General features: G+C 44.8%; 2 protein-coding genes across 2 annotated transcripts in view; one reads left to right on the top strand and one right to left on the bottom strand.

Annotated features, from left to right (window-relative positions):
- The window catches only part of LOC143923342 (kinesin-like protein KIF13A), a 511,776-nt gene that overhangs the window by 163,970 nt on the left and 332,001 nt on the right, over positions 1–15,805 (bottom strand). The gene's annotated exons all lie outside the window — the stretch shown is intronic.
- The window catches only part of LOC143925166 (uncharacterized), a 92,224-nt gene continuing 88,847 nt past the window's right edge, over positions 12,429–15,805 (top strand). The window contains exon 1 of the mRNA XM_077449781.1: positions 12,429–12,783. Coding sequence (XP_077305907.1) covers positions 12,457–12,783 — 327 coding nt within the window. The 5' untranslated portion in view covers positions 12,429–12,456. The remainder of the gene's footprint in view (positions 12,784–15,805) is intronic.

The raw sequence follows: 15,805 nt of genomic DNA, 5'->3' as shown, positions 1-15,805 counted from the left end.
TGATGCTCCAGGGGAAAACCTCTGGAGCTTCGATGGGGTATAATACCACCTCGTCAACAGTTTGTAATTCAATTCCTGAATTCCAGTGCAGATTGATGTGTTTAACGAGAGGTATATCATCCTTTGACGTTGATCTAATGAGAATGTCCTATCCAAGTCCCTTTCCCACTTTACAAAGCATGGCATCTCATAATTATCTGGGGGGGCTATAAGCAATGTATATATCTTTGATATCGTACGAGACAGAGGTTCCTTCTCTTCACAGTAAATTTCAAATCTAGTTAGATCTTATTTATAGTTTATTGCTGGACCTAATGACTCAAAAAAGTGCCGGAGCTGCATTGCCTGCCACATCTTCACTTCAAATTGGCCCCCTTGTTGAGTCAAAGTAGTCACTGTTGGCCAGACATTAGATTGTAAAAAATGTGATACCTGCATATACCCCTTTTTCCACAGGTTCTTAAAGTCTCTCCTCTCCATTCCTGGTTTAAAGCTGGGGTTACCTAGCACCGGAACTAATGGGGAATGCGCTGACGAGAATTTAGGGTTCTGACTGATTCTAAATCCTGTTTGTAATGTTGGGCCTATAAGCGGATGCTTTTTCATAGAATCTGGTAGATTTGTATAGCACCAAATCGCTCTTCGGAGAGGTACTATACACATTTCTTGTTCTAATTCTATCCAGATCTTAAATTCTGTATGTCGGCACCAGTCGATAATCCTCCCAATATGCACTGCCTTATAGTATTTAAGTAAATCTGGTACTGCTAAGCCTCCATCTCTTTTTAGCATGGTCATCCGGCTTCTACTGATCCTCGGTCGTTTACCTGCCCAAATAAATTTCGTAAACATCGTATCTATTTTACGAAAAAAAGCAGATGGGATTTCTATTGGTAGGGCCTGTAGTAGGTATAAAAATTTTGGCAGAATACTCATTTTAATGGAGTTGCAGCGGCCAAACCATGAATGACGTCCCTGTTGCCATTTCTCTAACAATATTTTAACTGCCTTAAGAAGCGGGGGGAAATTCAACTTAAATGTCTCTTCTATTTTTACTGGGATCTGTGTGCCCAGGTATTTCAGGGCTGTCCCTACCCATTTAAATTTAAAGTTGGGTTGTAACGTTTGTTGTTTTTCCCAGGGGAGGGCTACCCCCATTGCCTCTGACTTTGAATAATTGATTTTAAAATTTGCCAATGCACCATACTCATCTATTTCCTTCATTAAATTTGGCAGTGAGATATGTGGACTAACCAGAGAGAACAACTTTTTTGGATTCTTTTTGAAAAATATTTACCCCTGATTGGCCCCCCCCTCTCTTTTCAGAAGAACTGATTGGAGGTTCCCCGCCCCCTTTTCTTTTTTTTTTTTTGGGGTTCCCCCAGTGTCTCCCCTGTCCCTTGAAGGAAAATTGGTTGAGGGTCCCCTCCTTTTTTGTCCCCCCCCCTTTTTTTTTTTTTTTTTTTTTTTTCTCTTTTTTTTTTTTTTCCGGAGGGGAGGGAGGGGAGGGGGGTTGGATGTGAATGGGAAGATAGTGATTGGGAAATTTTCTTTTTTTTTGCTGTTGTTTTGTAGTTGCACATTAGGTTTCTTTCTGGTTGGATGGGGTAAAGAAAGGGATTGTTTTTTTTTTTTTTTTTAATGTCTTTTTTTTGGTGTATAGAGAAGAAAGAGAAGTTAGGCGGAAACACCCAAAGGGGGGCTCTCTGCCTACTCCTCTCTAACGGAGTTAATAGGAGGGGGGGGGTAATATTCAGTATAAATATATAAAATATAAAATAGAAAATATAATTTCACTTAGTTATTTTTTTTTTTTTCTCACAGTCTTTCTATGAGAACACACAAGAACACATTTGGGTAGTACTAGGAGTAATGATGGGAAGATTGGCACTAATGAGTAAAGAGGATACGCAAAACTGTGAAGCGCTATATATTTTTTGATTGAGGGGGGTGTAAATGTATAAAATTTATAAAGGGGGGTAGGGTAAGGGAAGAGGGGGGGGGAGATGAGAAAAAGGGGGAAAGGAAATATAATATGGATATGTATGAATTATATAAATATGTATATATGATAATTTGTATAAGGTATGAATGAGGTTAACCCCTTCAGAAAACTCCTCCATTAAATTCCAACCTATCGCAGAAGGATCTAAAAACTCCCTTTTTTTCTCTCTCTTTTCTTCTCTTTTTTTTTTGGTGCTCCCAGGGGCTTGGGTATTTAGTTATTATACTGTTGGTTATATTGTCTATGAGAAAAGAAAAATGAAACACAGGAAAAGATAAGGTAACAACACAAATAGGACAGGAGGAAGGGGGAAGGGTAAGTAAGTAGGGGTAAGAGGGGGAGGGGTAGGGGAAAGGGGGGAAGAAGGGACAGAAAAAAAAAAAAAAAAAAAGGGGTAAAGAGTCTTCGCCTGGCATGTTCTACTGTGAAGTGTCGTGTTGGTGCAACTCACCGATCCTCTCTCCTCGGTGCCGGAACGAAAAATACCGACACAGAGGAGAGATTACATCACTTCCTCTCCTGTGTTTACATTACAGGAGAGGAAGTGATGTCACGAAGGATTTCCATTCGTCGGGAGCGATCGCGAGGGGGTGGCCATGAATGAATGGCCGCCCCCTCATCCCGGATCGCTCCCGAGCGAATACCGACCGCCGCAGGCACCGGGCGGGGGCCCGATCGGGCCCCCCACCCGCGGGAAGGCAGGGACGTAAATTTACGCCCATATGCCTGCCCGTGTCATTCTGCCGACGTATATCGTCGTGCGGCGGTCGGCAAGTGGTTAAGTAACACTGTACTTCTGAATACAGTTCTCAAACAAGAGAAATGTGCATTTCTGCCACTAGAGGGCACTGTATGGGGAAAAAATACAGTTTAGTTTGTTTGTGTACTCCCTCTTGTGCCTACTAGTTGGGTGATTGTTGGGATACAGTAGATGATAGATTTTATCCTCTCAGATCCCAATTGACAGGTAAGAGGGTAAATTTGTCTAACAAATTAATTTATCTTCATTACCTTTAAATTATTCCTATTCATGTTCTCCACCACCACAGCATAATGTTTCCCTATAGTCTGCCCAGTAAATAGTTTTTTTTTCTTTTCCTCCTCTCAGTAAAATGGTGAGACCAACAACTAGAGTCTGGAAACATTTTTAGAGTAAATCAACCATTCCGTGTCTATGTTTTGTATGTTTATAATAGTTTTAAAAGGTTTATATATGACCAAAATCTTGATATTACAGGACATGTCCCACCCATCTCCAGATGATGAGAAGGAAGAATACAAAATCCCACCATGTGACACAATTCCTGATGACTCTGGAGTCACATCACAGCACAACACTTGTGAAGAAGACCAAAATGAGAAAAGTGAGGAGGTTCCACATCAACAAAGCAACACTGACACAAACAAGGCAAGTCCACATGAAAGGGTTCTACATCAAGAATGTGACTCCTCCTCTGAGAAAACTAAAGGTGAACATGACCTTAAATCCTCATTGAAGACAGAACCTCCACAAAATGGCAAGGGCCTATGTGACAATGGCGGCAAAGGTGACAAAGAGGTGGCTTCAGATGGACTCCAGGGGACTCACAGACAGGTGAGGTTTATGTTTACATGAACTGAATACAAAATGTCTGGAAACACATTTTCCAGAAAGACCCAACAGTTTGTGGGATTTAAATGGCAGTGACCTCTGCACTAGTGAAGAGAGTTTTTTTTTTTTTTTTTTTTTAAATAATTTTTATTAGGAAAATAAAGAAAATACAAAGATTTATGATCAGGCACGATCATTAAAGACAAGATATACATCAAGGTCATATCAAAGTCACGTCCTGGAGCGACATAGAACCACAAAGTGTAGAACATACCAAGACAGAGTTATCATGAAAAAAAAACTAAACAACAATGACCAGACTGGATAGATAGATCAGCTACTGTTTTGGACCCTAAATAGTACAGTCAATAACGATATATATAAAAAAAATAAAAATAAAAACCAGTATCCCAGGGGCCAAGTGCCTAGCTGCAACTTAGAAAGCGATGTGTTGACTAAAATAAAGAGGAAAGAGAAAAACAGGGGGGACAAAGGGAGGGAGGGGGGGGGGGGTTCAGTGGTAAAGTCCGAAAGGGGTTCCTGGCGAATTGGAGAACTGCGGAGAGGTCTGAAGAGAGTCTTGATGGGGAGGGTTTCGGCCTCTGCATGAGAGACTCGCATTGGCATCAGGAAAGGAGCGGGACCTTGTAGATGAAGGAGAGTTGATCCAGCTCGCGTTGGTCTTGCATAGAGACGTTTGTGGTCATGAATAGTTGCCATCTGGCAAGAAAGTCAGCTTTTTGTTTATCATTCGAGAAGTCCATTGTGAGCCTCTCTGTGTATAGGAGTGATAGAAGGTCTTTGCGGAGTTGGGAGGCTGGAGGGCCAGAAGGCAGGAGCCAGAATCGTAGTATGAGACGGCGGGCCAACAGTAAGCACAACAAGGTCCAGTCCACTGTAGCTCGTGTGGGAAGAGATCCTGGAGAGGGTCTAGCGCTTGTTGAGGTAGACCAAGGTAGCAGGATAGGGTCTCAATAACCAAAGATTAGGAGGAGAGGTTCTCTAGGTAGTTTCATCAAGGTCACATCAAAAATGAAGGCCAAGACCTGGTCCCAAAAGGTAGAGATAACGGGACAAAACCATAAACGATGAGCGAGGGGTGGCTTCGGAAGATGACAATGAGGGCAGGAGGCCCCATTTGATGATGATTTGGAAGAAAGAAAAGGAATGTAGGCCCTGTGGGCAATCTTAAGCTGGGTTTCCCTCCAGGTTTCATTAGGCGTCAGGTTGAGGACTTTGTTTAGTCCGAGCAGAATTTTATGGACAAGATCTGAGTCTGGGAATGTAGAGGACCATCGTGCAAAAGAGGTGGAGGAAGCAGGTGGCTGTGATCGTTGTAGAAGCGGCTTGTAGATATCCGATATTTTAAAAGATTCGTTGCGTATCAGCTGATCCATGAAGCTTGATTGGAATCGACGGGAGGCCTCCTTACAAGTATGAGCAATGTAGCTGATGCATTGTTGGTAGTAGAAGAAGTGAGAGGAGGGAATCAGGAATGCGTCCTTCACTTTCTGAAAGGGGAGCGGTTTGCCGGTGATGGAGTCGCACAAAGAAGAAAGAAAGGACAGGCCCCGTGCTGACCATTCGGAAAAGGCCTTACAATGGAGACCTGGAGTGAAACATGGGTTACCTTGAATGGGTAAATGCGTAGATAAGAAAGGCGTAAGTCCGGCCAATTTTCTAGATTCTCTCCATGCTATTGCTGTGTCTCTGAAGACTAGGTTGTGTTGGTAGGGGAGGGGTACCGACTTCCAGCGGCAATGTAACAGGGCAGACAATGAGAAAGGGCGAGCCATAGCGGATTCCAAATCAAAATTAGAGTATCTGGACGAATGTGTAATCCAGTCTAGGCTTGTTCTGAGTAAACAGGCTAAATTATATAACCTAATGTTAGGTAGACTTATACCCCCATCGCCCCTGGGAAGGTGTAATTTTTTGAAAGCAATACGTGGTCTTTTGCCGTGCCATAAAAATGTAGAGATAGCAGATTCCAAAGAAGTAACATCTTTGTGTTTGAGCAGAAGAGGAAGAGTTTGCATAGGATATAATAGTTTGGCAAAGCTGACCATTTTTACAAGGTGGCACCTTCCCATGAGCGAGAGGGGCAGATCCATCCAGTTGGTAAATTTTTGCAATATTTTATTTAACAAAGGGGGATAGTTTAGCTGATATAAAGAAGAAGGCAATTTACCAATTTTGATTCCCAAGTAGGTGATGCAAGAAAATGCTACAGAAAATAGGGAGTCACTGACCCAGGGAGGAGTGGAGAGGGAGCCAATGGGTAAAATTTCACTCTTAGTATAATTAATGCGAAGCACTGAGCACAACCTAAACTCGTCAAATGTAGTTTTAATGGTGTGAATGTCAAGTGAGGGGTTAAAAGTGAAAATAAGGATGTCGTCAGCGAACAGGGATGTGCGGAGTTCCATGCCTCCAATTATTATTCCCTGGAGGGGAGCTGAATGAGACAGGTATCTGGAAAGGGGTTCCAAGGCTATGTTAAAAAGTAAAGGGGAAAGGGGGCATCCCTGCCTGGTACCTTTGTGTAAGGGGAAGTTAGGTGAGAGGAGGCCTGCCGCTACCAAACGGGCGGTTGGAGAGGAGTACATCGAGGAAATTAGGTGACTGAATGGGCCTGAGAAACCTAATTTAGATAGGGTCATGGATAGCCAGTCGAAACTGACGTTATCGAAAGCTTTCTCAGCATCTAATGTAATAATAGCATAGGAACCATTGGGGTCCTGTTTGGCAGATTCAAGAGCGAGTAAAACTTTGCGTATGTTTAGAGTGGCTGTCCGACCTTTGACAAAGCCCGATTGGGCAGGGTGGATTAGATGGGGGAGGATATCAGCTAACCTAGTGGCGACAATCTTGGAGAGGATTTTCACATCTAGATTAAGAAGGGAGATAGGTCTGTAAGAGCCGGGTTGTAACGGGTCTTTACCTTTCTTAGAGAGAAGCTTAATTACCGCTTGATTCCCGGATGGGAGGTAGGGACCCCCCGCCCAAATGGAGGAGTAAACCGAGAGGAGAGTGGGCGCTACAATATGGGTGAGATTTTTGTAAAAGTCACTCGTGAAGCCATCTGGGCCTGGCGCTTTATGAGGGTGCAGATGACGAATGGTAGATTCAATTTCAGCAAGAGTGATGGGGGCGTTGAGGGTCTCTAATTGTTGTGCCGATAGAGTGGGAAGTGTCACATTGTCTAAAAAAGCCTGAGCCTTTTCTCGTACTATGGGGTCAGGTGCATAAAGATCAGTGTAGTATTTCAGCATGGTCTCGTTTATGGCTTGTGGGGAAGAATGTGTCTGTCCCGTGTGATCCCAGAGGGATGTGATGTGGGTGGGGCGATGTCCTCCTTTACAAAGCCTGGAGAGGAGTTTTCCGGCTTTATTGCCATATTTATGAAGGGTAGCAGCCAAGTGAGCCCTCTTTGAACGTTCAAGAGTGTCAGCCCAGGTATCAAAAGCTGACTTGGCTGCAACCCACTCATCATGATGCAAGGTGGAATTGGAGGACGAGAGCTGACGTTGGGCAGCATGTAGCCTGGCACTGGCTAATTTGTAATGCTTGAGAGTGTTGTGTTTAAAGGATGTGGCATAACAGATAATGCGACCTCTAAGGTACGCTTTCCCCGCATCCCAAAAAAGATTCGGATCAGCCGCATGTAAGGCGTTTGCGGAGGAGTATTCCGCCCAGGCCTTATCCATGAATGTCAGAAAATCTGAATTATTAGCTAAGAAAGCTGGAAAGCGCCAAAGGTTAGGATGTGGAGGGAGATCCAGTCTGTCTAGGGAGATTGCCACTGGGGCATGGTCAGAAACCGCTATGTCGTGGATTTCAGATTCGGATACCAAGGTTATGAGGTCGTCTGAACCAAAAAAATGGTCAAGTCTGGCTAGGGATTTATGGGGGCTGGAATAGAACGTGAATTCTTTGTCAGTAGGGTGGCTGAGACGCCAAAGGTCTGTCATGTGTAGGGAATCCATGGTGGAGGTAAAGAGAGTAGGGATCATTAAGGAGTCATTCTGCGGTTGTTTTTTTGAGGAGGATCTATCAATCGAAGAGTGCATAACGTCATTAAAGTCACCCCCTACTAAATGAGGTAAGTGGGTGAATTTAAGTAACCACGAAGAAAGTTCAGAGTAGAATTGTTTAGAGGGGTTATTAGGGGCGTAAATAGTGGAAATAAACATATCCTTAGTGCCTATCCGTACCTCGGCGGTGAAGAAACGACCCATGTTATCCGAGAGAGTGGATAGAATTGTGCAGGGAAGGTTTTTGTGAATCAAGAGCAATACCCCGGCCTTCCGACCCACTGACTCGGCTCCATGAACTGATCCCACCCACATTTTTTGCATGCGTGGAAAATCGGAAGCGTGTAGGTGGGTCTCCTGTAATAAGGCAATGTCTGCTTTGAGTCTTTTAAGGTGTCGAAGGATCTTCATTCTCTTTTGGGGAGAGTGGAGACCCTTCACATTCCAGGAGACTACTCTAAGAGGAGCGGGATCAGTGGGTGTGAATGGCAGGATATGAGATACAGGTGATCGAGGATATTTAAAAGGCCTAGGCCGAGATCAATGGTGGTACAGGGCATAAGGTGTTGACCAGGGAAGCTTGACTGGTGGAGGAGAGAACCCAACAAGTCACGGGGAAGGAACCAGGGAAGGGCAGGAGAAAAAAGGGCATGGGGGGTAAACAATAAAAATAAAAGGATAATAATCAAACAAATAAACACCAGCATGTACTTCTCTTTTTTCCGCATGAGTTCACTGTGCATAAGGGGGAAGCTCTCCAGCAGAGCCCCGCAGGAACAGGGGTAAAATGCGGGCAGTGTCGTAGTGTCGCTGGAAGCCCGCCGGACTAGGATATGTGTCACAGCGTAACGAGTAAAAGGTGGACGGGTGAAGCAATACACAGTGGAGTCATGCTAAAATCTAAACAAGTAGAGGAACAGAACAAAAGCCGGTATGGCAATGAAATCCTATACAACAACTGAATCAACGGTACAAAGATAAGATTGTAAACGTGGTATAATAAACAAAAACCTGAACAATCGTCCAAGGACGCGAGCGTGAAGCCGAGGAGGAGTAGGCCATTTGTTGAAAACTCGTGGCGTCCGTTGACCAAAGCCTACAGGACCAGTAGAGTATCAGCTCCCGGTGTAAAGTGATGTAAAACGAGGGAAAGATGGATAGAGGACTTTCAGCTGGGAAAGTTGCGGTGCCGATGGTCCGGATCCGAAGCTCGGAATCGTTTAGGGGAATCCTTCCTGGGGCTCCTCTGGTCCAAGGCACGGAGAGTAGAGGCAGACTTGGAAGGAGTATTCAGGGAAGGATCTGAACGAAGTGAGCGTACAAAAGCCTCCGCTTCAGAGGGGTCCTGGAAGGACAGTTGCTCCCCTTTGGGGGACTTGAGACGAAGCACGGCAGGGAATGCCAGAGAGAACTTAATTTGTAATTTAAACAGTTCTGAGCAGATCGGTTGGAAGGCTTTCCGTTTTTTTGATACTTCAATAGAATAGTCCGCGAAAATCAAAATCTTGACCCCATCGACTTGCATTGGGGAAGACTGCCGGAAAGCTTGTAGGATTGCGGCTTTGTCCGCGTAGTTCAGATATTTGGCAATGATAGGACGGGGAGTTTTGCGATCCGCATTAAATGATCCTATGCGGTGTGCCCTTTCCACCGTAAAGGGGCCTGTAAGACCGAGTGCTTCCGGGATGCGTTTCGCGCAAAAGTCGCCCAGATTGGCGTTGGGGAGCGATTCAGGGACACCAACGAAACGCAGGCTGGATCATCTGGATCTGTTCTCTAAATCGTCCAGCTTTTGGAAGACAAATTGAAGCGCTTTTTCCTGCGATCGCTCAGTGGCTTGGGATTGATACAGATCATCCTCTGCCTCAGAGATTCTATGTTCAAGGTCATCAAGTCTGGTAGCATGCTCTGTGATTTGGGCTTTGATTTGATGCATCCCAGCCTGTATGACTTTCTCCACAGAAGCTGTGATCATGGGAGACAGCAGGGCAGCCACAGCTTGTGCTATGCGATTAGTGTGTCCATCATCCCCCGGGGGCGGCTGGTGTGAAGCAGCATTAGGGTTGTGAGGGGGCTGTACAGTGTGCCCACGGTGGTGTGGTGGACCTGAGGTAGCTGGGGGTGTTGGGGTGGCGACCCCGCTTACCTCCATGTCTGTGTCCGGTCGATCTGCTGCACAGGCCTGAGAAGGAGGAGCGGAGTGGGCCAGAGCCGAGTAGGCCGACGCCGGGGGCTCAATTTGCGGCCGGTCCGCGGGGCGCCGCCGCGGTCGCGTACTAGCGGGATCCCGTCTTTTCGACGAATCGATCCATAGGAGCGGGGATCGTGGGGGACCACCCGGAGCCTTGGTGGAGCACTGGGGCCGCTGTAGCCAGATTTTCAGGCCGATTTGTTGGGCTCTGCAGCGGGAGCTAGGCGGGAGCGCAGCTAGCTCATGCGGCGCCTGAACCGGAAGTGTGAAGAGAGTTTAATCATTGCTTTGATATATCCTAATTAATATGCATCACTAATTTACTAACCAACATAGCAGCCTGCATAATAAACAAAATATATAGTATAGCACAACCAAAAAACTCATAAATCAAGTCCAAATATTGACAAAATTCCACCTTAGTGACAGTTCATTGATATCCAGTGACTTCAGTGACCATCACCTCTAGCTGGAATGCCTGCTCACCTCCCAATGTTGACCCCACTACAGAGTCACACACGCCTGTAGTGATATCTCTCAGGATGCCTCGGGGGAAACCCTTGCTCCTCATGGTGTTCCTGGATAAGACAGTCCTCCTCTCAGGTTCTCACAATATGGACCCCACTACAGAGTCACACACGACTGTAGTAATATCTCTCAGGATGCCTCAGGGAAACCATTGCTCCTCCTGGTGTTCCTGGACAAGACAAACCTCCTGCTGGGTTCTCATGATATGGACCCCACTACAGAGTCACACACGACTGTAGTAATATCTCTCAGGATGCCTCGGGGGAAACCCTTCCTCCTCATGGTGTTCCTGGATAAGACAGACCTCCTCTCAGGTTCTCACAATATGGACCCCACTACAGAGTCACACACGACTGTAGTAATATCTCTCAGGATGCCTCAGGGAAACCCTTGCTCCTCCTGGTGTTCCTGGACAAGACAAACCTCCTGCTGGATTCTCATGATATGGACCCCACTACAGAGTCACACACGACTGTAGTAATATCTCTCTCTTGGAGGTGCTCTGATACTGACGGATCCCTGCTACACATATGGTGGTCGTGTCCCCGTCTCCAGAATTTCTGGACCCAGGTGCATGGTATAGCTAGCTCCATTACTGACAACCCTATTGATTTTACAGCAGCCCACATGCTCCTACACCACACTCCAATCCCAAACCGCTCCTATATGCATTCACTAGGCTTGCATCTACTCAACGCTGCCAAATTGTGCATCCCCATCCATTGGGGATCTCCCACTGTTCCCTCCACCTCTGACTGGTTGAAAAGGGTGGCTAAAATAGCTGAAATGGAGGAACTCATTTACATTGCCAAAGACTCACCGCACAAATTCGCACAGATCTGGGATAAATGGACGACTTTTCAAAGCTGTCACCCCTTGAGCTTAGGGGCCAACCAGACTAGTCTCCCTCTTAGCGGGTGACCGCTTGTCTAAACTGGGTAACCCTATCTGCCCCGAATCACCCCGATCGCACGGTCCCGGGATATGTAGGCCAGCCCGCTTTATCGTTTTTCCCCCTCATTCTGCACACGGACACTAGGGGGAGCCCGGAGAGAAATCCCTCCTCCCCAACCGGGGCTCCTACTCCCTATCCCCCTATCCCCTTCTTTTTTGTCCTTCCTTTCATACCTGCTCTTTCCCTCTTTCCTTCTTTCGTTTGACTTGACTACCCCCATGTATGGGGTTTAGACTTTTGACGCAGACACCCATCCCGAGAATGGTTGACGACTTCGCACTGACTATGTGTACCCCTCCCCAGCCCCCTGCGCCTCTCTTATGGCTGCTGTTTTACCACCCCTCCTCCACTTCACTCCACTACTCACTGGGGTTCTTGACCGATTGCCATGGGAGACTGAATATCCCCGTGTTGAGCTACATTGTAACTGAACTGCGACCCCCTTACCGCTTCCTGTGCTTGCATTCGTGGTGAGGAAAAGGAAAGGAGTAGAGGCGTAGGGGACATAACATTGTGTTTAGTTTTCATAGGAGATGCTGGGTAGGACTCACCTCTGCTCTCCAATAGGAAACCTTGTCCGATTTGACTGTTCACATGTCTTTTCTATGCCATTGTTATTGTCTGTGATACCAACTTGTACTTTTCTCATTTTGTACATCAAGTCTTACCTGTTATACCTCTTTCTTTGAAAATAAATAAATATTTTATGGAAAAAAAAAAATATCTCTCAGGATGCCTCGGGGGAAACCCTTCCTCCTCATGGTGTTCCTGGATAAGACAGTCTTCCTCTCAGGTTCTCACAATATGGACCCCACTACAGAGTCACACACGACTGTAGTAATATTTCTCAGGATGCCTCAGGGAAACCCTTGCTCCTCCTGGTGTTCCTGGACAAGACAGACCACCTCCTGGGTTCTCATGATATAGACCCCACTACAGAGTCACAAACGCCTGGTGAAATATCTCTCAGGATACCTCGGGAACACGAATCCTCATCCCAGTGCCCCTAGACAGCTCAGACCTCCTCCCGGGGTCATTCAGCATGTTCACATATTATAATCATCATGTGACTATGCCTTTTAAATTTATTAAGCTTGTAAATATTACTTGATATTACAGGACACATCTCACCCATCTCCAGATGTTGAGATGGAAGAATCCAGCAACATCTTGCCAAGTGACACAATTCCTGATGACTCCGGAGTCACATCACATCAGCACACTTGTGAAGAAAACCAAAATGAGAAAACTGAGGAAGTTCCACATGAACAAAGCATTACTGACACAAACAAAGCAAGTTCACATGACAGCGTTCTACGTCAAGAATGTGTGTTCTCCTCCGAGAAACCAAAAGCTGAACTTGACCTGAAAACCTCATCAAAGATTGAAATGCAAAATGACAAGGGCCTCTGTGACAATGGCAGAGAAAGTGACAAAGAAGTGGCTTCAGATGGACTCCAGAGAACTTGCAGACAGGTAAGGTTTAGATTTGCAGCAGAAGTTGAATACAAAATGTCTGGAGAAATATTTTCAAGGCAGACCTAACAGACTTAGGTATTTACAGGGAAGTGACCACTGAACTAGAGAACTGCACTGCCTAAATGGACCTTTAGTACTCTTTTATACATTTAAAAAGATTAGATTACTAGTCATCATAGGGTTAATTTACTAAACCGAAGAGTGCAAAATCTGGTGCAGCTGTGCATGGTAGCCAACCAGCTTTGCCAGTACCCTGAGCCTGGGTGAAAGAGGATGAGGAGGATGAGGACGGCTTGGTCATCCACTCTACCAATTCTTCGGCATATTGTGGCTCAACACGTCCAACTGCAGAAAATAAGGACAAGCGTGTCCCATGGCCACATGCTGATAAGGATACACCGTGTCCACAACCAGCACTGTTGCCTCTAGCATCAGGGCCTGCTTGCCCTTTTTTATTGGCTCGTGAGTGTCTGCCTCTCCTTGTTGGCCTTCCAGACATACTAATGGCCTGCAGGGAGATGTAGCTGCACAAAGCTGGGAAGTATGTACTGCATCTAGCAGAATCAACTGCCTGCCTGTAGTATTATTAGTATGAGAACACCAGCAATTGGGGTAGCTTTATGTGCACACTGTGCAGAGTACACAGTAAACCAACTGTAATTACTGCAGCTGCCTGCTATATAGGATCAGAAGAACACCAGCAATTGAGGTAGCTTTATGTGCACACTGTGCAGAGTACACAGTACACCAACTGTAATTACTGCAGCTGCCTGCGGTATAGGATCAGCAGAACACCAGCAATTATGGTAGCTTTAGGTGTACACTGTGCAGATGGCACAATACACCGACTGTAAATAATGTCAGCATTTGCCTGAAAGCATTGATCATACATTGATTTCCATAAAACAGCATCAGAGACCTGTTTCGATAAACCTTTCAATTCTAATGTACTTTCATCAGCTAAAACATCTACAAATTCCATATTACTTTTCTACTCACCAAATATAAAACTCGTCAGTTTCCCCGCTGTACTCGAAATTCAAGTCTGTCAAGACTTCTGTATATCTGAAATTCTCCGGTCTTTCACAGTCAATCGATCAAATTTTCTTCTAGGTTCTTTTCAATCTTTGCGAAGTTAATTTCTGTTCATCACTTCATTCCCCTCTGATCAAAGGATGGAAGTGGAAAAAAACTTTCGACTTATGATTGACTGGATGACTGAGCCAATGTAAAAAATCGCTCGCAATGTAAAAAATATTTCAATTGTCTTATATATATCTCTTATATATATCTGGTGAGACTGATTGAGATTGTGAGACGGATTTCCTTAATGAGTTCTGAGTCAGCGTAATTCAAAAATGTGTATTTATTTGTACACATTTAAATAGAAAAGAATACTTACAAAAATAGTACAATGATAATCATTAGTATCTTTCTTTCTTATCAATATATCAAGCCATGTGGTCTATTGTACTTATTTAAAATGGCCGAATAACCCTTTGTATGCTAAAAAATCTGTGTGCATGAGATGTGTCCTTCAGAGATGTTCCTTCTAGCTGCAGAAATGTTCAAGAGAAGGACAGACCCCCAATCTTATGACTATATCAACCAAAGTCTCTAATTTCCCGCCCGAAAGATAACTCCTCCTTTACAGAAGTGTGGGCTAATGAGTGATTACTATAGCAATCTAACATCTGTCAGGATGTAGGAGGGGAGAAAGAACTTTAGACTTTAAACATCATCTCATTTTACATAGGATAGATTTCTAAAAGCATATATATAAATATATATATATATATATATATATATATATATATATATATATATATATATATATATAATGAGCTGGGGAAGTTAAACATAAACAACATTTATCAAAATCCTGACAGGTTTTAAATGTTTACATTTTCAATCATCGCACGTCATAACATAGAATTAATTGACTCAAACTTTTCTTTCACACATTATGGAATATTCATATTTTAAATAAAGTATAATAAAGCCAATTAAAATTTAGATATTAAGAATATAACACCTGCGATATAGGATCAGCAGAACAACAGCAATTATGGTAGCTTTAGGTGCACACTGTGCAGATGGCACAATACACCGACTGTAATTAGTGCAGCTGCCTGCCTGCGGTATAGGATCAGAAGAACACCAGCAATTGGGGTAGCTTTATGTGCACACTGTGCAGAGAACACAGTACACCAACTGTAATTACTGCAGCTGCCTGCGGTATAGGATCAGCAGAACATCAGCAATTGGGGTAGCTTTAGGTGCACACTGTGCAGATGGCAGAATACACTGACTGTAATTGCTACAGCTGCCTGCGGATAGGATCAGCAGAACACTAGCAATTAGGGTAGTTTTAGGTGTACACTGTGCAGATGGCACAATACACCAACTGTAATTGCTACAGCTGCCTGCCTGTGGTATAGGATCAGCAGAATACCAGCAATTGGGGTAGCTTTATGTGCACACTGTGCAGATGGCACAGTGCACCGACTGTAATTGCTACAGCTTCCTGCACAGAGGATCAGCAGAACACCAGCAATTGGGGTGGCTTTAGCATTTTACCTGGGCTAAAAAAAACAGACCCGGTCTGTTGCTCAGTGGTCCAAAGTCCTCTTTTCTGATGAGAGCAAATTTTGCATCTCATTTGGAAACCAAGGACCCAGAGTATGGAGGAAGAAAAAGAGGCACACACTGCAAGAAGCTTGAAGTCCAGTGTGAACTTTCCACAGTCTGTGTTGATTTGGGGAGCCATGTCATTTGCTGGGGTTGGTCCACTGTGCTTCATTAAGTCCAGGGCCAAGGCAGCCGTCTACCAGGAGATTTTAGAGAACTTCATGCTTCCTTCCACAGACGAGCTCTATGGGGATGCTGACTTCGTTTTCCAGCAGGACTTGGCACCTGCCCACACTGCCAAAAGCACCAAAACCTGGTTCAATGACTGTGGGATTACTGTGCTTGATTGGCCAGCAAACTCACCTGACCTGAACCCCATAGAGAATTT

Source organism: Lithobates pipiens, unplaced genomic scaffold (genome assembly GCF_037356315.1).
Source record: "Lithobates pipiens isolate NorthernLeopardFrog02 unplaced genomic scaffold, aLitPip1_a1.2 Scaffold_22, whole genome shotgun sequence".
In the NCBI taxonomy this organism is placed as follows: Eukaryota; Metazoa; Chordata; class Amphibia; order Anura; family Ranidae; genus Lithobates; species Lithobates pipiens.
Note: the sequence above shows the minus strand (reverse complement) of the source record. Positions and strands in the feature narration are given on the sequence as shown.